The sequence below is a fragment of the Ochotona curzoniae genome, unplaced genomic scaffold, assembly GCF_017591425.1.
Source record: "Ochotona curzoniae isolate NIBS_2020 unplaced genomic scaffold, NIBS_Ocur_1.0 contig_1, whole genome shotgun sequence".
NCBI classification, from domain to species: Eukaryota; Metazoa; Chordata; class Mammalia; order Lagomorpha; family Ochotonidae; genus Ochotona; species Ochotona curzoniae.
In genome coordinates, this window is record NW_024464918.1 from 32,751,262 (window position 1) to 32,775,306 (window position 24,045).

A 24,045-nucleotide genomic window follows, 5' to 3' on the forward strand; every position below is an offset into this window, starting at 1 on the left:
GTTTTTTAATTGGATGGGCTAAGGAAACAGAACAGAATGTTACAGCTGCAAGAGATGACAGGAGCAGTTCAAGAAGCTCTTTGAGAAATAAGAGAATGAAAGCTCAGAGAAGCAGAATAATTTTCTGATCCTACACAAACTGCCTCTTGGATGTGAGGCCAATAATCCCTCGTCTTTCCACACCTTCCCAGCCAGTATTGACTTTTCCAGCCAATTGTTCAGTAGTTCCTAGTTACACACCTACGATTATTTGCCAGGGAACTTTGGGATTAGGTTATATTGTTGAAGCAAATGCTAATTGCAGTCATTAGTTTGGTCAATTCCACCTATTCATTCCTCCCAATATCACAATTGTTTGCCAATATGCTTCAATCCTGGAAACCAGTTGTACTCTTAGGGAAAAAAACTATTGTCGCAGCACCATGATTTATTTTGAGATGAGCTGTATGATTAGGTTGGATGCATCCAGGACACAAGGTTCAAAACCCAGGAGAGCTTTGAACCCATAGACTGCAGAGCTGATACCTGCACTTCCTCCCAGAACAGGAAGTAGTACTGACAGAGACTCCTCTGGGTTCCTAAATGCTTCCAAAGAGAGACACACATTGGCTTGGGAAAACAGTGGTGACCTCAGAGAAGCAACTGGGAAGGAAGAATGGATCTAGATGGAATCTGACAACAAGCAGGGCATCACCCAATCAGGCACAACAAATCGCTGGGGCAATTCAGTGCTTGACCATGGTCACAGAAGGCCTTCTCCCGGGGTTGGCCTGAGGTTCTCAGGGACAGCAGATGCTCACAATGCTGGAAAAACCGTTGTGTGCTTGTGAGCCAAGCCCTTCCAGGTGTAGGCCCCGGTCCAGCTGTCCAGGGACTGTTGCCCTCACACGGGTTCTGGGTAGTAACACTCTGGCTAGAGCACTAACATCACTGCCACTGCAGGGGGTTTTCAGAACATGTGCTGATGCTTCAGCTGTCCTCAGGCCAAAGTCTGGTTTGCAAGACATCCTGGAAGGGTTTCTGTGGCTTTGTAGCTGGGGCTTCTTTTGTCTTTGGCAAGGCAACTGTCCTTTCCACAGCCATTGTGGTTACCCAGCAACAGGGGACATTTGGGATTCTAAAACGTTCAGGAATGGGGACTCTTGATGTTCATCCCATGTATAAAGGGTCCACATTGAGATGGGAGAATGCTTGAGCAAGAAATCTGTGCTTCCAGTGTCTGTAACCCCAGAGAGTGGGAGGTGAGTTCCCAGCTCCTCATATTGCCAAACTCATGGTAATTTCTGAATCAAGTAGGTTTTACTCAGTACTTGAAAGGGAGAGAGAGAGAGAGAGAGAGACAGACAGACAGAAGAAATCTTTCTTTGAAGTATGGGGAAGATGGGTTTTTCTTTCCCTGTGGAAGAATGATCTTTGTCCTTTCAATGCCACCGTCCACTCTGATTACAGGAGCAAGGCTGGCATACAGTAGGTGTTGAATATTTGTTGAATGACTATGTTTTCCCTTACTTTCTCTTCTCAAAATGACACTCACTCACTCACTCACTGTAACCACGGGACTAGTTGGGTAGGAGTAGGGGACCGGGTCAGTTCTCTTTGGACTTCATAGGTATGAAATGTCCCTTTGGCTACTCTCCTGCCAGGATATATGCTCACGAAAAACCAGCTCGTTCCTCTTCCCAAAATTTCCCAAAGAAAAACCAGAGACAACTCTGGATGCCAACATGGAAGTAGAGTTTGTGTCTATCTTTGAACTACAGTAACAACTGAGAAATTTGCGTGCTGGCATAACACTCATTTCCATCTTTGAGTGTGAAGTCATCTTACATTTAGGATTTCCTTTTATGCTTTGAATGAGTGGAAACTGGGCCCTTCCATGGAGGACGATGTCATGTGTGGACCATTACATGTGACCACACTTCTGCTTGGCCAAGTTCTGTGTCTTTCATGACATTGGTGTGTTTTTCTTCTATGGCTGCATGAGTCTTGGTTTACTTTGCTTTGAACTTCTGGCTAGTGGTCCGTGGGGATTCAGGAATGTCCCAAGATTTTATGGAGAATGTTGTTTTTATGTGCAGAGGAGTCCGTGACCTTTGTGAGGGGAGAGGATTTATTTTTGTCAATGAAGTCCAAAAAAATTTGGCAAACACTCATTTCCTTTTAAGCACCTTAAAGGGTAACGGGTCAATGAGCCGACTGTGGGAGAGGTGGACACAGTACTGCCAAATGGAGGGTAATGCCTACAAGTCAGAGCTGTGAGGGGGACAGGCCAGTGCCCTCCTCTTAGGGAAGCCAGCGGGGACACAAGGTCATTGCCTTTTGGCCTCTGACATCAGGAGTTGAGTGCTCTGGGAAGGAAGCAGCAGGGCTTGCTGCAGGAGGTGAGACTGACCATGCTGTTCTTTTGGATCTCTTGTTGAAACTTATGCATACAGTGGTAAAAATGGATGTAAGATAGACTTTATAATACTGTGAAAAGTCAGGTTCTAGAATGATGCTTACCATCTAAATGCTCAGAAGAATGCTTTTTTGGGAGGATGGATGATATTCAATTATTTTGAACACTCTGATATTTTCCTTGTTGGTGCTATACAGGAATTAGTATTAATAACACATTATGGACATTGAGGAACAGTATATTTGGAATATTGTAGTTTCAGAAACCAGTCTTCTTTTTTTGAGAACTGTTGCATATGGAATGGCCTTTGTTTAAATGAAGTTTAAAAACAAAGCTACATTTCTAAACCACTTTTACTAAGATCAGTTGTTCGTGTGGACTAATAGGTGACAAATGATTATTCCAATTCAATATTCAAAGGCATGGAGTACAAAGCTGAAAAAGCAAACAGAAAGTTCTATCATTTAAAGAAAGGAAGCTACTGGATCTTGTAAAGCTCTGGGAGGTGGGGGAAGGCCACTGTGAGAGCTGCGTGTCAATCATTACTCCCGGCCAGTGGACATTTTTAACAGACATTCCAATTTCTCAATTTTTCTGTGACCCCTTAGGTAAAAAAAAAAAAAAAAAAAAAAAAAAAAACCAGTAATTAAAAAAAAACCTTCATAGATACCTTTGTGAATTCTGATTTGCATTACCTCCAGGTTAACGGGCTCTGCAAAGCTTTCTTTCTCTCTTCAGTGACTGTACAACTCGACTGCCACTGTGTATCCTGGTTACCATGGTTACTCTCGGGCCATGACTCATGACCTTTAACTATTCTTGTCAGACAGCCAGGGCGCCCTCGTTTTTGAATCTGTAGTCTTGTTTCAGCCTTTATTAAAAGAGAGTGGCTTCAAATAGTTCTTTGTGTGGAGGGACTGTGGCCCACCTGAATATGAATATTGTACTCTGGTTTGGTTTGTTTTCATTGGCCTTGTTTGGCGACTAATTATTAATTCCTTGGTCTGTGTGTTTTTGGGTGAATAAAATATAAACAAGGTAGGGTCCTTGTCCTTTCTGAGAGTGTCCCTGAGAAATGCAAAACCCAAGGGGACAAATCAACATATGTGCTGTGAGACCGTGTCAGACTTGAATGTCTGAGAACCACAGGAGTCACAATAAATACTTCTGACTGGTGGCATCCCGGCGGCCTCAGGGAGAGGTGGCACTCGAGTGGTTGGCCTAGGAGATGGTTCAATTCCCTTGGTCATTCGGAATCATGCTTTGGTGACAGTAGCCATTTGAGCCCCACTGGCAGAAGGCACAGCCAGTCAGAAGGCCAGAAGAGCCGGTTTATTAAGATCCTTCAAAGCAGTTTGTAGGTTGCTCCAGCAACTCTGATGGCCAGGAGGTAGTTTTCCATTTCCCGATAGAGCATCTGTCAAGAGAGCAACACCAAAATGCTGAATTTTGCTGATTTGGCTTTGATGTGAGGAGAGCAGTCATGTCTCACATCCCAGTGTCTCCTGCCACTCACTGGAAGTGTAATTTCTTTTAGGAGTCACTGATTACCTTATGAATCTCTTTTAAAGCCACTAAATCTTTTGAATAGAAACTAAAAGTGAGAAGCAGGCACATAAATATGGAAACTAATTTATTTGTTGGGGAGACAGCAAGATACATGATAGTAATTGGATTAATAAGTAAGACTTGTTGAATGGCAACAAGAGAATAAAATCTGTTAGACCCATAAGGTTTGGGAATGATTTAGTTGTTTATTCATTCAACAAATCTTTACTGATAAGACTCTCAGAAAAGACATAGAGTGACCGAAACAGTAACAAGTCCCTGTCTTCAAGGAGTTTATATTTGCAGCTGGAAAGATTCATAATGTAAGATAATAAACAAATTGCATGATATGTTAGAAAAGGGTAAATTCTGCAGAGAAAAGTAGAGTTTAGAGATGAGGTAAGGATTGAAATTTTAGATTCATGTGATATGTCTCACTGAGAAGGTGACCTTCAGTAGAGCAGAAGAAAGTAAAAATAACTGAACAGAGGTGGACCAAGTATTGCTGGAATTTTGGGATGTCCTGTAAAGGTATTTCATATAGGGAGTGATGGCCCCTGCCGCAACCATTCTGTCAGATGAGTGGTGACAGCTAATGGCAAAGTAGAGATTGCTGGTGACCTCACTAAGTGCAGTGAGTGCAGAATGGAACTGGTGAGAATGTGGACTATCAACAACAATAAGAAGAAAGTGATTGGGGGGAGTGAAAATAGAGCATGACAATAACCTTACAGCAAAATGGGTCAGTGTAATAGAGCAGAAGCTAAAGGAGTAAGGGGCTCAGGATGCATTAGGTAACAACAAGCTCACAAGCCAATGGAAATGATCCAGAAGAAGTGGGAAGAGATGGAGGGAGAGGGCCAGGGCTGGAAGCAGGAGAGAACAGAATTCCCCCACCTGCTGTTTCAGAGGAGGATATGCTTCCTCCCTTTTCTTATTTTTGTTCAAGTAAGAGATTTTGCAGGTTTTCAGAACAGATTGTACTGTTCAGACTGCTTATTCTCAAGAGAACATTTAAGGCTATTTTATCTTCTGCAAGTAAAGTTTACATTCCATTATTTTTATTTCCTTTTGAAATGTCCAGAAACTGACATTTGGAGGAAATACTTTTTCAAAATTATCATAAATGTTACAGTATAAAGATCTGGAGTGGTGGTTGGGGGGTGTGTATGCATGTGCATACACATGTTTGTACCCCCATGCCTAAAAAAATAATTGAAACACTAAACTCTTTTGTTTTCAGTATCAAGTCTGAAAGTTCAGAGTCAGACACTCAACTGGACCACGAAGTATTGGTAAGAAATGAAACTTGGAGGAACTTTTTTTTTAAGCTTTATAGTTCATGATTCCTTAACTTCTTTAATTAATTAATACCAAGATTGATTTTCTTGATATCATTCAGTTTGGACTAACAAAAGATTTTCAAAATAAGACATGGGGCATTCTTTTCCAACTAACAGGTTGAGACAAAGTAGGAGGAAGTTTTGATGAAGAGATGCTCTCCGGGAACTAGGGAGGAAGGTGTGATGGGTTGTGGTCTTTCCTGTTTTGATAGGGAATAAAGGTCACTGTGTTCCTTGTGGCCTTACAGTAGTGTAGATATGTTGGCTGTTTAGAAATACTGTCTTGTGTCTGTGTGAATCCTGGAAGTCAGACATGGCATGGCATGACACAGGGCAGCAACTTTACACCCTTAGGTTTAGTTTAGGCTGGGCTTTAAATCCTGGTGCTATGATGTGTATAAAGCCCGAGAATTCCCAAGGCTTCAGGTATTGACAAGTTGACCCCACTTGGAGGCCCTGGGAGGTAAAAACTTCACCCAACCTAAATGTGAAGAGGCAGGGCCCTTTGGAAACATGCTTAGGATGAGAGTGGGTCGTTAGGGTGGAAACCCCTGATTAAACTCTGGTGGCTTTAGTACAGAGTGTAAAGAGATCTCGCCCTCCTCACGCCCCACACGTACACACCTGTCTCTTGTCTGTGATGTGATACCCTGGGCTGCCTTTGAGGTCTGCCGACAAAAGGGAATATAACCAGGTGCAGCTTGCGCCTCCTGAGCTATGAGTCATGACAAACCTCCCCATGAAGTGGCCTCCATCAGGGATTTCATGACAGTGACGGAACACTGGCAACACACAGTCTGTTCCAGACACATCTGCTGTCATACTGTTTGGTCAGCTGACTGCATGCCTCACTCTGATCCTGGCCATCTTAGTGCAAGTTGTTGTCCTGGAGAAAGCTGGGTCTTTTCTACCTGACCTTGCTGGGAGCTTCCCTCTGCCTCATGCGAGGGTTATCGGGAAGGGCTGAAGGAGGATGATGGGCACACAGGGATCTGTTATGCTAGTCTCCACTTTTGCAAGTTAGAGAGTCCTTCTGAAAGAGCAGGCTGTGCCTATCTCCCGCATACTCTCTTGACTCCATTTCAGGACACTTCAACCTCCACCTAGAGCCGTGTCTTTTCAATGCTAAGGTAGAGAAAGCTCACAGGACTGAGACGCTAAAGGCACGGAATCAGGTGCAACTTTACCATCCTGACCTGTGTGATGACAGCACAATCAAACTCAGACTTCCTTGAGTAAATGAAGGTGATGAGGGTTAAAGTCTTCAGTACTATGGACAAAGTTTGCAGAACATGAAAGAGGCTGGCACAATACTCACAAAAATGTATAGGAGAATAGATGTTAGGAACTGGTAATATCTGAATGGGCTTCCCCATGGGCTAGGAAAGTTTGAATTTTGCCCTTAAGTTTCCTTCTGCATCTCTGGCTAAGACAATGTATCCTCTTCCTACCTCCCCCAGGTACATATCAGAATCTCAGTTCTGCATGATTACTATTGTTACATAAATAGTAACGTCTCTTCCCTCTGGGTAGTTCACTTAATCTGGTCCCTGACAACCATGTGATATACAGAAAAAGGATTTGTTGAAGAAATATGAGTCAAAGGAAAAACCAAATTAGAATAGTAGGATATTGTTTTAATTTAAAATTTATTTCCCAACTCCAATGATAATATAAGCCTACATTGCTATTTGGGAGCTAGGGAAAGAAAAACTAAAAAAATAAACCTTTATTTGATTGAATAGAGATGTTTATGATTTTGTTGCCCAAAGAAAGAAGGTTCTGCCCCAGCACCACATGAAGATCATCTTTGGGTGTTTGGTTGGGTTTGGGAAATGGAAGACTTCAGGGAGCCTGTCTGTGTGCCCTACTCTTTCCTCTAAGGATGCGAATCAATCAGCACCCTACAGATAACCCTTTTCTTGGCAGCACCTGAAAGGGACAAGCACCAATTACCTTTAGGATTTCTGCCTGCGGCTCCCAATTAGCTTCCTGCAGTTCAGAATTCATCCCCTTCCAATTAACAGCTGACAGGGTTGGAAGCCCTGGAGCTGAAAGGAATTGGTTGTGTTTTAGGTTTTTCTTTTGCTTTTTTGCTGTTTTAACAGAATTCATTTAGCTGGAGGAAAGTAGAGTTAGAAACCTGGAAGTCACAGGACAGCTACAGCCCCTGCTGCTCCCTTTGACTGTGCCTGCCCGGTTGAGTCCTAGAACTCATAAACACAGAAGTTGGCAGAACAGACTCTGCTGTGTACCTGGAGGAGCCACACTGCAGGTGAATCTTGGTCACCTCGGCTAGATAATTGTTAGTTTCGGCAGCAAAGACTGAGAAGGAAGTTGTTTCCATTCCTCTCCCTTTGTGTCCCCGCTGATCTGCTAACAGTGGTTCTTTATGCACACTGTTCCTTGCACTGTTCTCTAAATATCACTTTAACCTTTGGACTCCCTGGGTAAAGTGCACTTCTAAAGAAAGACAGGCCTTTATTAGGCTCTGTGTCTGGGGGACAAAATTTCACACATCAGAATGCATCTCAGTCAGTACCTGTGAAACAGAACAAATGGACTGAGCTCCAAGCACGGCACAACGACTGAGACACGCCTTCCTCTGAATCCTTCCATCAGCAGGTGGGTGTGGCATTGGGCACTGGCAGATTGACCCTTTTCTTACCATTTTACTGAGTTGGGAAATTTAGGCCCTGATATTCAGGGAGGCTGCAGGAGCTTTTAGACGTTGAGTAGTCAAAAGCTACATTTATACTGCTGTAGCCATTATAGGAACGTTACTGGATGATCCAGCTAGAGAGTTTTATTTAGATCTACTTCTCACATGCCAGGCTGTGCTTGTTTGTCTCAACCTTATTCCTTTGGGTCTGTTGGTGAACTGGAACATTCCTTAAACTGTGTCCTTGCTCTATTTTAACATCTTTGAACAGAGAACGGCTAGTGCCTATGAAACACCTCATGTGGACTTACTTCACAAATAAATGCTCGAATGCAAGGAGGCTTGACCTGAACCAGTCAGGAATGTCCCTCCCAAGCAGATCCTGAGAGCCTAGAGTCAGGCAGATGAGTGGTGTAAAATGCATGATGTCATTGGCTCGATGGAGTGGCATATTCAGGACTGAGAATATGGGTCTAAAGCCCGTAGTGGTAGAATCAGAAGGAAGAATTACAACTTGTCATGTTATAAAGCTTCAAAAGTCATGGAGCTTTTGAGTTGTAATCTAGGGATAACTTCATTAAATAATTCTCATTTTTAAATGCCAAAGATACACAAGCAATCTTTGCTCTTTAACTTTTTTTTTTTTAAAGATTTATTTTTATTATTTTTTCATTGGAAAGGCGGATATACAGAGAGGAGAGACAGAGAGGAAGATCCTCCGTCCGATGATTCACTCCCCAAGTGAGCGCAACGGGCCGATACCATGCCAATCCGAAGCCAGGAGCCTCTTCCGGGTCTCCCACGCGGGTGCAGGTTACCAAAGCTTTTGGGCCGTCCTCGACTGCTTTCCCAGGCCACGGGCAGGGAGCTGGATGGGAAGCGGGGCTGCCGGGATTAGAACCGGCGCCCATATGGGATCCCGGGCGTGCAAGGCGAGGACCTTTAACCACTTGCGCCACCGCGCCGGGCCCTGCTCTTTAACTTTTAAGGTCAACTTTATAGTATATGATATTGGAAGTCAATTTTACAAAATGACCTTAAATGACTAGAAGATTTTTGTATTTTGCAAATAGAGAAGGTAGCAGTGTGAAAAGTTGCATCAAATGGTATAAATTCTGTTTTCTTTCAGTATTTGTTCTGCTAATGCAGGAAATGTATTCACATTCCTAATTTCTCTTGGCTTTAACATTCTAAGATAACTTCTGGAAGATTCTTCACTTGGACAAATTTTCAAATCATTAGTAAATCAAGATTTTTAACTGATCACAGTGCTTTAAATGAACATTGCAATTGATTGAAAACAACTCATAATTTATTCTTAAAGTGAGGACAATATAGAACTGTATTTCCATGCATATTTAAGCAGGATGAATTGTTGATGTTAGAAATATAATTTTGTCTTTTGTATTGTAAGAGATAGGCGAGAGATAAATGTCTTGGAACTTTTGTTTTACCTTCTTTATATCTTCTTTTACTTTTTCTTGCCCCGCTCCTTCTTTACTACAGCAAGCTTAAATTGTGTTAGGTTTTGACCTCTGTATACCTACATGAAGCCATCAGCGTAATCAACCTAAGATGCCTACCCCTTGCCCTCCAGAGTTCCTCTGTTCCTGGAGTAGTGCCTCTCGCCCTACTTGAGCGGCCCATCAGGCATCTCCCTGAGCTCTCCACAGAGTTCTGTGGTGGGTGTCTCACTTCCTGGGCTTTTTCACTCAGCAGCATTGTCTTGAGGTACATATACCGGGTATGCCGATTCACTTACCCCTCTGTTTTCTCCAGCTTGGGGCTCTTCCAAACAAACCTGTTAGGAAAACTCCCGTCCAAGCCTTTGGACATGTGCTTTCTTTTCTCTTGAGTAAATATCCAGGATAGGGATGATTGAATGATGAAGTAAGTGTAACTGTAACTTTTTTAAAAAAACTCCTATTTTCCAAAGTGATTGTATCGTTTTTCATTCTTACCCGCAGAGAATGAAAAATTCCAGCTCTTGTGTGTTTTCCCCAACCCTGGAAAGGTCAGCCTTTTTAATGTTAGTCATTTCATAGCAAGAATTGTATCTAACAAATCTTTAATCTGTATTCCGTTATTAACTAAAGTAACACATATCTTTTGTCCATTTTTAAGTTGCATTGTTTGTTTCTTGTTTGGCACTTTGGATATAAATATCTCTCACATGTTTTTCAAATATTTTTTCCAGTCTGTGGTTAGTCTTTTCATCTTCTTAATAATCTTAATGATAATCTCTGTCTTTAGAAGAACCGAAGCTTTTTATCAAGTTGTACTTTCATGGATCATGTTTCTGGAATCTGATAGAAGAAATCTTTGCCCAAGGTCACACATATTTTCTGCCCACTTCTCGTTGAGAAGTTTGGTAGTTTTTATTTTCTAGGTCTAGAAACCATGTTGAGTTCATTTAGGCTGCTGATGACTAACAGCTGAGAAGTTTCTCCAGGAATTCCCCCCTCAGCTGCAGGTGCTATGTTCTCCCCCAGATTGCCTCCCCTTTCATGGAATCCACCTGTAGTCAATGACCTGAGGTTGCAGTGAGTGGCTCCGCCCCCGCCTCTGAGCAGCCAGGTGACCTCCCAGCACCCGTAGGTGCTGGCCGAAACGTGGCTGTGTTTCTGCAGATGCCATCTCCAGCAGGCCTCTGCAGGCCAGGCTCTTGGGGGACTGCCCTCCTGGCACCCTAGCTGACTGCAGCTGCACCATCAGAGCACAGGATAACCCAAGGAAGGAGGCTTGGTGAAAGGAAATTCATGAAGAACTCAGTAACCATTGTGTTACTACTGAAGGTGAAACAGAAGTATGATGGAAATGGTCCCTGTGACTTGCCTAAGTCTTCGTGATGATAGGTCCCTGCCAACTCCAAGGAGGTAAAATATTTAATAAGTCAGGGTGACATCATGTATTCAAATCTAAATAAGCATTAGTTCTACAGAGCACTACAAATAGCATAAGTTGTATGTGTCTAGGGACCTGTGCTAAAGGAGAGTAATGTTTTCTCCCCAGGTACTTGGGTGAGATATTAGCTCTGGTTTTCCAGCTTTGTTCAACCTCTTGGCCTGCTGCTTTTCTGTTGAAATCTTGCAACAGATGAGGAGCTGATCTGTGATGCCCTCCTACACTCCACCAACCCTGCTTCTCTACAACTGTCTCAAACTTAATGCTCTTCAAATCATGTAGCCTAAGCTTTAAACAAAACAAAACCCTCTTCCATAGAGATTTTGGATAAAAGAGTTCATACAAAGGTAGTAGTGATGACATGAATGATACTGTTGAGTAGTAACAAAAAAGATCACAGCGTCAATTAAGTGATTTCCATTTAATCTGCTTAATGGTTAAATGTGTGCAGTTGTTGGGATTGGCTGATGGCTTAATATTTTACTTCCTCAAATTATTTCTCCATCACAAAGTTCATCCCAAATGTTAGGCGGAGGGGCTCTCAGGAACTCCCTAAATGGATGATTCACCTGGAACATACTGATCCAGGTAGCAAGAGGAAGTGGGGAGACTGACACACAGCTGTACCCAGAAGTTACACATAGCACCTGCTCCCGTGTTGTCGCCCAGAGAGCTCAGATACCTGGAACCAACCACAAGGACTGGGAAAAAGAGATGACGTTATATCCCTGGGTGGACTTGCAGAAATTCGTGGGTAGAAAGAACACTATAAATATAGACTTAAATAACAATAAACCTAAGGAAAAAAATATCACAGACAGATTAAGAAACACAAAAAAGTACCAACTCTAGAAAGCCTCATTTTAATAATAAGTTTATTTAACTTGGGAACAGAGGCCATAAAAATTATCTTAGCTCAAAATGAAGTTGGCCAAAGGAATGGAAAGTAGGTTTTTTTTTTTTTTTAAAAAAAAACGATCCCAGGGCAGCAACTCAGTAAGATGGCCTGCTTAATTTTCTATTTCCATTATGGGGTTCTATGTATAAGAAGCAAAAGTTTCTGTCTGCGGTGAAATATGTTCTTTCATTTCTTCTGAAATGTCAACAGGCAGAGAAACGTAGAAAGCATGTGGCGTTCCAGCACATTGTTTACAGATAGCGTGATTTTTTTAGAATTTCCCCAAGGGTAGCCATCCTGCAGTGGAGCTTCACAAACTACAGCAATAGCGTGTCTGCCAATTTGTTTCATCCGATGCCCATGGCATTTCACCCCTCCCATTTGACTCCTTCAGATGACAAAAAAGTTCCAAACCACCAGCATTATTTGGCAGAAAGCATGCTAGCTCGGGCTGTAAGTGCTGACACATTTGATTTCCTGAGAGGGTGGAAATGTGGAGAAGGTGATGTGTACAGCAGGGAATTGTGAGACATACAAAGGGAACGGGGGCCAACAACATAGCAGAGTAGGCTAAGCCTCCCCCTGTGGCACTGGCATCCCTTGTGGCACCAGTTCAAATCCCAGTTGTTCCACTTCCTATGCAGCTCCCTGCCCATGGCCTGGGAAAGCAGCAGAGGACAGCCCAAACAAGGCTCTGCATCCACATGGGACACAGAAGAAAACTCCTGGCTCTGGCTGTTGTGACTGTTTAAGGAGTAAACCCTTGGGTGGGAGATCTCTATCTGTTCTTTTCTATGTTATTCTTTTAAATCAAAAATGAAATAAATCTTAAAAAGAAAAAAGGGGAATTGATGTTGTCCCCTATTTCTATTTCTCATTTTTGAAATAACCTATTAGATACAGGTCTAGACATGTGCTTCTTAGAGATCAAAGTGGATTCTGCATTGACGTTTCGGATAAAAATCACATTTCCTATGCACTTGGCTCATCCTAGAAGGTTTAGATCTACGATGGGCCAGGTGAAGGTACATGAGCAGCAGGGGCTGTGGACTCCATCTGACCTGGGGAGCACATTTCAGGGGGACTGGGATCTGAAGGAAATGTGAAACTGATTCATGTTTCCTAGACAGCCCATAGCACCCTGCAGGGCGTCTGGTTATCCAGCCTGACCATCCTCAAAGCTGCAGCTGGCTGGCTGCGTGGTCAGTGGGCTTGGTGTGGGCTGATCAGTGCCCGGGATGCTGAGGAGGAAGGGACCTCTGGCTGCCCCCAGCATCCTCAGGCAGATTGGATCTGACCAGGTTCATTTGTTGTGATGCTTTGGTTACACTGGAACCTGCTGGGGAATAATAGCCCCTGGCCTCCTTGCCAATTGCCGAACTGTTTGTGTTGGATCGGGTGTCAGAGTCAGTTGGGTGCTTCAAAATAGGAATCGTAATTTCAGTCAGTGTGAGGCAGTATCTGTACTCGCAGAGGTTTGCAGAAATGGAAGGATTTTGCAAGTTATGGTTAAAATTTGTTTCTTAACAAGTTGCCTTTCTCCTCAAAGTAGTGTTAACACAAGACAGTTTAATTTCTGAAAATTCCATCTTAAGAAAACTTGGACTGGCAAGATGGCACATCAAGCTAATTCTTGGCCTGCAGTGCCAGCATACTATAGGGACACTGGTTAGATTCCTGGCTGAGCCACTTCTCACCCAGCTCCCTGCTTATGGCCTGGGAGATTGGGAAGAAGCTCCTGGCTCCCAGGTTTGGATCAGCTCAGTTCTGGCTGTTGAGCACTGTAGAGTGAACCAGCAGATGGACTCTCTTTCTTTATCTTTCCTCTCTCTAACAGCCTGGACACTTTAAAATCTAACATGTGTCATTTCAGAAGTGGCTAAAGCTGGGGCTGGTTCTATGCTAAAGCTAAGCCTCTACCTGCTGTGGTGGTATCCCATGTGGGCATCGGTTTGAGTCATGGCTTCTCCTCTTTCAGTACATCATCCTGCTGCTGTGCCTGGAAAGCAACAGAGGATGGCTCAAGTGTTTGTACCCCGCACCCATGCGGGAGACTGGAAAGAAACTCCTGACTCTCTCTCTCTCCATATATATATACACACACACACACACCCTGGTATATATACTTATATATATATACTGATATATATATATATACACTGATATATATATTTACACACTGATATATATATATATATATTTACACACTGATTTTAAGAAAAAGAGAGATGGCTAGAACGAAAGACACAGATCGGTACACAGTGTTGTGGTGCAGCGGATTAAGCTACTGCTTGAGTTGGCATCACCCCATATCAGAGAGACAGCTTGATTCCCAGTGTTCTGCTTTGATCCTTCTTTCTGCTAATGCATCTGGGAAGGCAGCAGAAGACAGCCTAAGTCCTTGGGACCCTGCCACCCACCTGGGAAACTAGGATGGAGTTACTAGCTTTTGGCTTTGGCCTGACCCACACCTGTCTGGGCAGTTTGGAGAGTGAACCAGCAAAGAGAAGATCTTTTTGTATTAGCCTGAGTGTTTACCAGGTGCTGGGCTCAGTACTTCACACACGTCACTTCCTTAAAAATAAAAGGTGCTAATCTGCGTGTGTTCTCTCTGTTTGTCCTCTGAGTTACCTCTGCTGCTTTCCTCATCTGTCATCATACTGTGAGCTCCTGAAAGGTGGGGACTTTGACAAGTTCTTCGAATTTTCCAGGGTTTAGCCCTGGATCTCACCTATTAACGATATTCAGTACCCATGAACAGATTTCATGCATTTGATACTGGTCAGCTAGCCACGTTATGTCGTTCAGTTAGAACGTTTATTGATTCATACACTTAATGCAAAGGGAGATTAAATTGCAAGATGTTTTTAAATTAAATGTGGCTTGGAAACATTCTTTGGAAAAGATTAAATCCTATTTGGCTTGCCTCAAATGCCTAAGGAGAATGTAATAAATTCTAGAACAGCCTTCTTTCCCTAGGAGCTATTACCAGTGGAATCTTTCCCAAAATAGAAGTATCTATGGCCACAGTAACTATACTCTAAGTCTTGTTCATCTTTCCCCTTCTGAATGCAGGAATGCTTGGTGTTTTTGCCTTGAAATGTGTTCTCACATTCTTTCCTGATAATCATGTTACTAAAAATCTAGAAAAAAAAATTTTTTTTCCCAGAATGACTGTGACCACTCACCACACTGGGCTGATATCCCAGTGTTTCAAATAGTCAGAACTGGTTTGTACCCGCAAAGTAGCTTTCAAGTAACATGAGCACTTAATTCTTAGGCCAAGTTCAGGATGTACTATTAGGAAAATATCTGAATAATTTGCCACCTGAATCAAATAAAACCTCATTTTTATTTTTAACACCATTCTTCAAATAACTCATTAAAGCATAATAGTAAGAAACAGAGCCCTTACTATAAATTTAGTGAAATTTAAACACAGTAAGTAAAATATTACATCAGATGCAGATATTGGCATGCAAATATCACAAAAGATGAAAGAATTTTGCCACACATCCTTTTATCTAAAAAAGCCCAAACTTCTGTTATAAAATATTAGATGATATAGTCTTTCCTGTATAAGAATTCTCTATTTCCTAAAAAAGGAAAGAAACAATGTTTATTTGAGAGGCAAAAAAACAAAATTACTGTTAGTTCACTTTCCAAATGCCCACAGGGTCTAGGCTAGACTGGGGCTGAAGTGGGAGGCAGGAACTCCATCCAAGTCTCCCACGTGGGTGATAGGGACACAGTTATACGAGGCATCACTCTTGCCTCCCAAGGTCTGTCTTACTAGGAAGCTGTAACCCAGAGCTGGCGCAGGGAACCCAACCCAGCCACTGCAATGTTTGAGTTACACCTTTAGGCCAATCATTCCCACTGCGCTGTGTCCATCCATCACTCCTTTTGATCTTAGAGATTGTTCCTCAGTCATGGATTCCTGAGTTGGAGGACATTCCCTTGTAGGAAATCAAGTTCTGAAATCTCTAGTCCATTTCGTGGACATTAATTCCCCACAAGCTGTCTATGTAATTTTAAATGATACAGTGGTCACCTTAAACATTTTTGCAATAAGCAAATTAATGAGATAACTTATTTAACCCAGTATATCCAAAATCGTTCTCATGAGATGTTCTCAGATGAAGCACATTTTGGTTATTGGAGAGTCATGTACAGGTAGTGGCGTCATGTTGGACAGTGCAGGTCTCGGCTTCTTGGGCCACCCATGTTCCTCTTCTGATCTGTTTAAGGTTCTCAGAGGTTTCCCTCTGTTGATGATCTTCTCCTTGGTCATTATCAGTTAAACATGGCAAATTTATATTCCCAATCATACTCAGTGAAAGCTAAAACTATACTATAAGAATGGTGTCTTGTCTCTTACATCTTCTTGAAAGACAGTACGTTCAGGAAAGTAAAGGATGATTATTAACTTCACTCTTAATTAACTTACTCTTTTAATCTGGAGATTTTTGAGGGTTTTTTTTTTATAAAGATTTATTTTTTATTTTTATTGGAAAGGCAGATATACAGAGAGGAGGAGAGGAAGATCTTCCATCTGATGATTCACTCCCCAGGCGGCCACAACGGCTTGAGCTGAGCCAATCCGAAGCCAGGAGCCTCTTCCGGGTCTCCCACACTAGTGCAGGGTCCCAAAGCTTTGGGCTGTCCTCGACTGCTTTCCCGGGCCACAGGCAGGAAGCTGGATGGGAAGCGGGGCTGCTGGGATTAGAACCGGTGCCCATATGGGATCCTGGGGCGTGCAAGGTGAGGACCTTAACCACTGTGCCATCGTGCCGGGCCCAATTTTTGAGGTTTTTAAAGATGATACTTGGAAATGATTATAACTAAAAATGGAAAATTTTCCTAGAGTGACAAAATGGCAAATCTTCAAATATAGGAAAAAAATCGTAAGATTTCACATATATTAGATTTTAAAACTCTCCAATCCAACCTGTATAACTGCAGGATAGGATGAATTTCATTCTTACTTTCCAAATAATTATTTTTGTTCTTTGACCACAAAGAAAAGATAAAAAATCCTGAGTGTCCATTTTACAAGTAGAAATTCCAAAAAAGTAAACCATAGTAGGGCCCAGTGAACTGTGGTGTTATGCAAGATTAAGTCACATTGACCCAAAAAATGTGGGGAAAATTTCAAAGCAACTTATTTTAAAAATCTTTCTTTTTTTCCCCACAAGCTTCAGTCTTGCGTAACAGCTTTTCCCAAGTTTTCTCTTCAAAAACTCCTTTTAACTGTCTCCTTTACTCTTGGTTCACACTCCTTGCTCCTCTTCAATGTCAAAACCCCCAAGAATGGGTTGACCTAGACGATGCAGACAAGGGAGAAATGAGTAGGTCAGAGAAGTTCCCTTTAGTTGGCAGGGTAGAGTACAGACTGCACCCTCTCCAGCTGCGTTGTTGAATTACCGCTCTTGTATTGTGCGTGATTTACCATTTCCAGCAAGGAGTAGCCAGGCTAGGTGCAGCAACATGTTGCTGAGAACATAGGTTTGTAACAGTCTTTGTGTTCAACTAAGAAACAAAAATCTACAACCTAAAAAGGTAGCTTAGCTTTTTGCTATTTGACTCCCCACTGTGGACCCAGCATTGTGCTAAGCATTTTCCTGAATTACCACATTAAAACATCGGAGCAGTCCTGGAGTTATCATTTCCTCCTCTTTTGTAGATGAGGAAAGGGAGGCTGAGGGTAATTGAATCATTTACATAAAGTCTTGTGAACAGTGAGTGGTCTTTACTACTACCTCTCATTGTTCAGCTTTGTATTTGAATTCAGCAGAGCCTGATCTAGCTGGTACGAAAGTGGAAAAAGAATCCTTAAAGGCTGTTCGCTATTTCAGAGGTTAAGAGGGTCAGCAGAGGCAGGTTGTAAACTGTAGCCAACTCTCCTGCAGACTTTGGTGGTGAGCCTGTTGCCCTGTTAGCTGCCACAGGGCGTAGGCCCCAGCTCATTTGTCATTTCCCTTGCATATGAGGGACTGTTTCCAAAACAGCTGTCACTGCAGGTTCTGACCGCAGAATAACTCTCTCCACTTGCCCTTATTCCATTCTGTTTGACAGCTTTCTCATGTCATGCTTGTCATGTTGGAGTCATGTTGGCTGCTGTGTCCAACTTGGGGAGCCCAAGAAATATGTCCATTCCTTTGCTATTCCGGGTACTGAGAGGGGGTTTCCTGATCTTTGAGGAGCTGCAGAATGTGAAGTTCAAGCAAGGAAGACCCTGGGCTTCAGAACAGCACGGCAGCCAGCCACATGTAACTCATGGTGGACTCGGTATAGTGGTCCCATTTCACAGATGAAGTTCCCTCAATAGCTTATGTTTTGTGTGTTGGGTATTCTTGCCGATATTCTATGCCAGGTTAGGCTTGGAGACCTTAAATGAAATGGAAATTCACAGGAAAAGTGAACCTGCCTCTTGTCCCCGGCTTGCCTTATCATCTTGGAATGTACTCTGGAAATTGTTGCTGAGCTTTTATCTGATACAAAAAGGATTCATAACACATTTGCCTTCAGAACTTGTAAGGAGTAAGGTTGTACAAATGCCAGGCAGGGGGGAAGGAAGAGATTTCTCATGGAACATCAGGTTCAACTAAGGATCTGCTCGCTGAGTTTTGGGAGCGAAACCCTTGGACTCTGCAAGGTCTTATCACTGCAATTAAGTTTCTAGGATTTCCTTGAAGTTTACTTATTTAGAACCTAAAACTCATTGGCAGGGGAAGAAATACTGCCTCTACTCAACACACCAAACAATAAAACAGTTGCTGTTTATAGTAGACCAGTGGTTTATTCACAAAGACCAACCATCCAGTTTAGGGCAATAAAACTAAATAAGATGACTTGAAAATCTTTTGTCCCACTGTCATATGCAATTTCTATTGGAATTCAGTGGAAAGATGAACGCATGGTTAGTCAATATGTCAAAGAACTCAGGATTTGAACTTATGCATGATATGTGAGAAAATAAGTAATTCAGTTTCAAAAGGCTATACAGAGCACTGTGTTGACAAATGCGAAAAATATTTGCAATGTCTTATTCCCCACTTAATGGAAGACTTTAAACACAAAATTTTAAATAAAAAATAAAATCCATTCATTCAGTAAGATTATCTTAAGTTTTTGCCTTTTACAAATTTTAATATTTTCATCTTTTTTAACTTTAATGTCCTAGCAACCCTGTGAAGTAAGTAAGAAGTAGTTGAATTGGGACCAACATTTTGCATAATGGATAAAGGTTCCATATAATAAGCATTAGTTAAAGGAGTGACTGCTCTGCTTCCAGTCCAGCTTCCTACTAATGCATCTGGGAGAGCAGTGAAAGATGGGCCAATGGATTGGGCTCCTGCCACCCAGTGGGTGACTAAGATGGAACTGCTGGCCTCTGGCTCCAGCCTGACCCATCCTTGGCTCCAGCAGTCATCTAAGAAGTAAACTTGCAAATGGAAAATCTCTCTCCCTCCTCTGCATCCCATCTCTCTTCTGTATCTCCCTATCTTGTCGCACTGCCTTCCAAATAAATAGACCTTTAGAAAAAGAAGAATTGAATTGAGTTTTAATAATAGGTTAGTTTTTTTACTTCATTATTTATTTTATACATTTGCATTGTTCTAAGTTGTTTCAAACTGCTAAAACCTCAAATTGTGGTAGAATGGACATTAAAGTTACCACTTCAAACATGTCGAGTATTTTGAAATGTTCATTGGTATGAAGTTTGTTCAGAATGTCACTCAGCTAGTCTCCTGATCTTTATTCATTTTGCAAAGTTGAAGCTCAACAGGGATGAACACATGTCTGTTTCTCCTTTTTTAAGAGTTAACAGTATAGTTTCAATGGCAGTGCTGTTACCGTCCTTTGTCTTTTTATTGTGAGTCAAGTCTGGTTTCATGGCAGGAATATTCACTTTGCAGTCACTAGCTGAGTTGACTCTTACAGCTGTGATGTCTGGGCCTGCTTGGGAAAGACTGCTTGGCGTGCTGTCCAGAAAGAGGAACTCTTGGTTTCCTTTGAAACTGGAGGCTTTCCCCAGAGGAAGAGTCTTCCTTATTCCTCCCTACAGCTTATAAAGAGGCAGCAAGAGTATTCTGATGGGCTCATTCATTAACATTTTGTGTTTGGTTTTGGAAAAAAAAAGTTCCAGCGGTTGAAATAAAATATTCTCTCTATAAATATGCATTTAGTACAAATTCTAAAAAAGAAATTCTTAATTTGGGCTCTAAGGATGGCATGAAGAAGGGTGTTTACCATTCTGAAACAGTATACACAGTTATGCAAAATGCGCTTGTAAGTATACACTCATTTTTTTCCCCCTAAGAATTCAGATGTCATCATTTACTCATAGAATTTGTTCATAAACCAAAGCGTTTATACTAATTGCATATAATGGGAGCTCTAAGCATGAATCTCAGCCTAGTTCTTTTTCCTCACATGTTCAAAGTACCTTCAGGAGGTAAAAATTTCGGTCTCCTCTAAGCCAGAGTCTGTGTGACTACTAATTTAAATACACGCCGTGAGAGATAGCTCTTGCTTCCCAGTTTGTTTCCCTAGTGCTGTTTTCCCTAGGAGACCTTTTCCTCTTCCACTCTGACATCTTCCAGAATCCTAAAGGAAAAGAATGAGACCCTGTAACTGAGAGCAATTTTTTATGAACAAACATAATGGTGTTAAGTTAACCACCAAACTTTTGACATTCCTTTGTCATATTTCTTTTTTTTTTCTTTTCTTTTTTTTTTTTTTACATCAAATTGAATTCTAGGATTTTTGCATTGAGGAAAGACTAAGCTGAGAGTTCTGGTGAGGACATTAATCAGGCCTATTTTGTTACCACTAATTTCCCCACTACTTGCCATGAATACTTGGCAAATAGCCCTCAATAAATATGTTTTGAACTTATATGAATTGAATTTCTTTGAACTGAATTGAAATGAGAGTTGGCAAGTTAAAGATTTGGGGGTAAGCCATTATTTAAAGTTATTATGAAGCTATCAAATGCAACACAGTTGTTTCTCTTCAAGTTACATGCCAACAGTCTTTATAAATGAATATCTGAGTCAACAATTCCTTTCTGATGGCTTTTATTTCTATCTGTTAGGACTATAGAAATGGAAAAGTAGTTAAATCTTTCACAGGGTGGAAGGTTGACGGGATTTTTTCCTAGAAAAATAAGGTCCTGTAAACTTTCTAAGGGAGAAAACTTGATATTCCAGACAAGCCCATCCCAGATCAGAACAGGGGAATTCAGGGGTCAGAAGTTAAAGAGGTCTGTTACATAGGGGTTCTGTGCACTTTCATATTTCGTAAAAATTTTTGTCCTTCAGGTATTTAGGGTGAGTTCTCATAGGACTGCCAACTTTACTTTTTATTTTTTCAAGAAAGGACAACTGGAACACAGGAATTTCCGTAGACCACCACCATCATTTGTTAAAGGTATATCCCCTTGACACAAAAAGAAATGATTCTAATCTCAGAGTAAAGGACAAGCCTCTGAATGGAATACTTTTGGCTCCATGAAAAATCCGGTGTTCTATTTAAAATTTTGCTTTTGTCCTTTAGTTCCTGCCTGATGGAAATGTTATCACAAACCAACACTGACACTGGAGAACCAGTAAGACAGGGAAAGGCTTAGAGTAAAGTTAAATTTTTCCTTCTCCATCTTGACTCTGCACCCTTACCCTCCTCTGTTCTTTGCAGGGGAGCTACTCTTCTTGGACCCCAATGGCTTCTGGTTGAGACCAAGGGAGAAGCAGACAGAGGAACAGGGTGTGAGAGGAGAGAAGGTGAGGCTGTTGATTACACTGGTCTATTGTGCCTCGTTGGCACCAGAACTACTGCCTAGGGAAGTAGAGACAGTGTATGGATTTCCATACTGAATTTCTCCTCCTAGAATTGATTCTAACATACTCTCCTTACTATTTCTCCTCTATTTTCACTTCAGGTGAGGCACAGAGCACCCCCACCTCTAAGGGAATACCTCACCAACCATTGTTGATGCCATTTTACCTGGTGCTACTTAACTTTGCTTAACTGTGTTCTGTCACTCCATTGATGTGGACATATGTGTCTGGCAAGGGCCTAGTCAACACATTCTTCAAGAAAAGATGAAAATGCTGAGGCCACACAGGTGGAATAGGTGGACCAAAGTGACATGATCCCTTAGAATCAGATCTAATACCAAATATAGCTTCCAGGTCACAAAGCAGAGTATCTCTTAATTGATCCCTGGCAACCTCCTAGAACCAGCTCCTGCCCAGTCATGACAATGGGCACTTTCTGACAATTGATGTTGTAGTCTGATGGCATTTGGCCTTAAAGTATCTTACTGAGTGATGACTGAGGCATCCCTGAACACATAGTGGTACTGTTTTCACAGAAAAGGATTGAAGCACAAGAAATAGAGTTTTTGATTTCTTCCGAAATAGCAATAGTCTAAGAAATTGTTGGCAAAAGCTAAGCAAAAGGGACACAAGAGGATGAGGTTTTCCGTGTGGGTGGTGGGTTGTGAGTGATCAGTTGGCAAGACCTAAGTCAGCTTGAAGACCATGAGCAGGTTGTAGAAGCATGAAGAAATGTAGGTCCACGAATGTCCTGCAAGCAGCAGGAAAGATGAAGGCACTAAACAGGAAGCTCCACCATCACAAAATGTGTTGAAAGCATGTTTTACCTTGTGGGAAGTTATTACTCACCAAGCAGGGCCCGTGGCTGCACTTTGGCATGTTGGGGGCTCCGGATTGTTCCAAACACTTCATTCTCTACACCTGGCCCATGTCTTTTTCATAACACACCTTTCTCTTAAAGGGGATAGGGTAATATGATTATGAACATACATGAAGTTCTTCACCTGTTGAAGAATTTACCTTTCTTGTCTCAGCAGTCTGACAATAGCCCCTTCATCACTCAGCCTCCTTGCCCTTGGCTGCTCTGACTGGCCCTGACCTTGACAAGGTGAGCTTCCCTGGAGCTCTGATTACTGCTTGTGTCCCAGGCTGGATGAAAGTAGAAGCAGTTTCCAAAGAAGTCCCTGTTAGGGTACCTGCGCATGAAGCACTGCTCCTGTTGGGGCACTCCGTTCCCTGGACCACTGAGCCCTCAGTCCATCAGCAGTTAGTCATTAAGCGCTGCCCACATGCTCAGCACAGCCTGACTGGCCACTGTTCACAAGGCCTTTCCAGGTACATGAGGTAGGGGTTGGTCAGTGAGACCTTGAGCCCATCTTTAAGGCTGGAGGGAATTCAAATGGCTGAGAAATAAGTGCCAAGGTCATTTGTGAAAGGGAATGAAAGGCTTAAAAGGTTAAAGACATTGAGAATCAGTTTAAAAATTTTTAAATGTTCTTCCAGATTCTCAGATGAGATTCTAAAATCTATAACTGAAAGCAAGTCTACTCTTACAACTTTATATAAGATTTGTCCAATTAGGGGCCCAGCATGCTGGCCCAGCTGCTAAAGTCCTCGCCTTGAAAGTGCTGGGATCCCATATGAATGCTGGTCCTAATCCCGGCAGCTTCACTTCCCATTCGGTTCCCTGCTTGTGGCCTGGGAAAGCAGTTGAGGACGGCCCAAAGCCTTGGGACCTTGCACCCATGTGGGAGACCTGGATGAAGTTCCTGGTTTCCAGCTTCAGATTGGCGCAGCACTGGCACTTGCGCTCACTTGGGGAGTGAATCATCAGACGGAAGATCTTCCTCTCTGTATATCTGACTTTGCAATGAAAATAAATAAATCTTAAAAAAAAAAAAAGATTTGATTTGTCCAATTAGTAAATGATCAACTTCAATACACAAAATAGTCATATGCCTTGAACTACAGTCTTAGAGTTTGCTGGATTTTTCATATTATTCATCTTGGCAGTCTTAACTGTATGTATACTGAGCTTATGGGCCTAATATTGAGGAAGAAAATTATAAGGCAAAAAATGCAAATTAAAAATGACCATTAAACTACTGGTGTTTACCTATTGGAAATTCACACAGGCTTGATCCTTCAAATCTGCTTATTTGTTACATTTTCAACATTTCGATGTCATGCAGCTAGCTGATGGTTATTGTAATTCATCAATTACTTTAACCACTGAGTGTACATTTTTGTCATTAACACAGGTTGCATGTGTGCCTGGAAGTAGAATTAAATGGATGGAATAAGTTCATTCTTTCTGCTGCCTTGTCACGGCATCCTCCAAACTCAGGGTGGTCATCAACTATTCCATTTAAGAGACTTTGGAACCATATACCTCTCTTCAGAACCTCATGTTTTTTTTTAAAGATTTCTTTATTTCTTATTACGAA

The 24,045-nt window shown here is 42.0% G+C and overlaps 1 protein-coding gene across 1 annotated transcript in view; it reads left to right on the forward strand.

The window, feature by feature from the left end:
* Positions 1 to 1,124: 1,124 nt before the first annotated feature.
* The window catches only part of CCDC192 (coiled-coil domain containing 192), a 169,153-nt gene continuing 146,232 nt past the window's right edge, over positions 1,125 to 24,045 (forward strand). The window contains 2 exon segments of the mRNA XM_040974532.1: positions 1,125 to 1,241; positions 5,190 to 5,241. Coding sequence (XP_040830466.1) covers positions 1,180 to 1,241; positions 5,190 to 5,241 — 114 coding nt within the window. The 5' untranslated portion in view covers positions 1,125 to 1,179.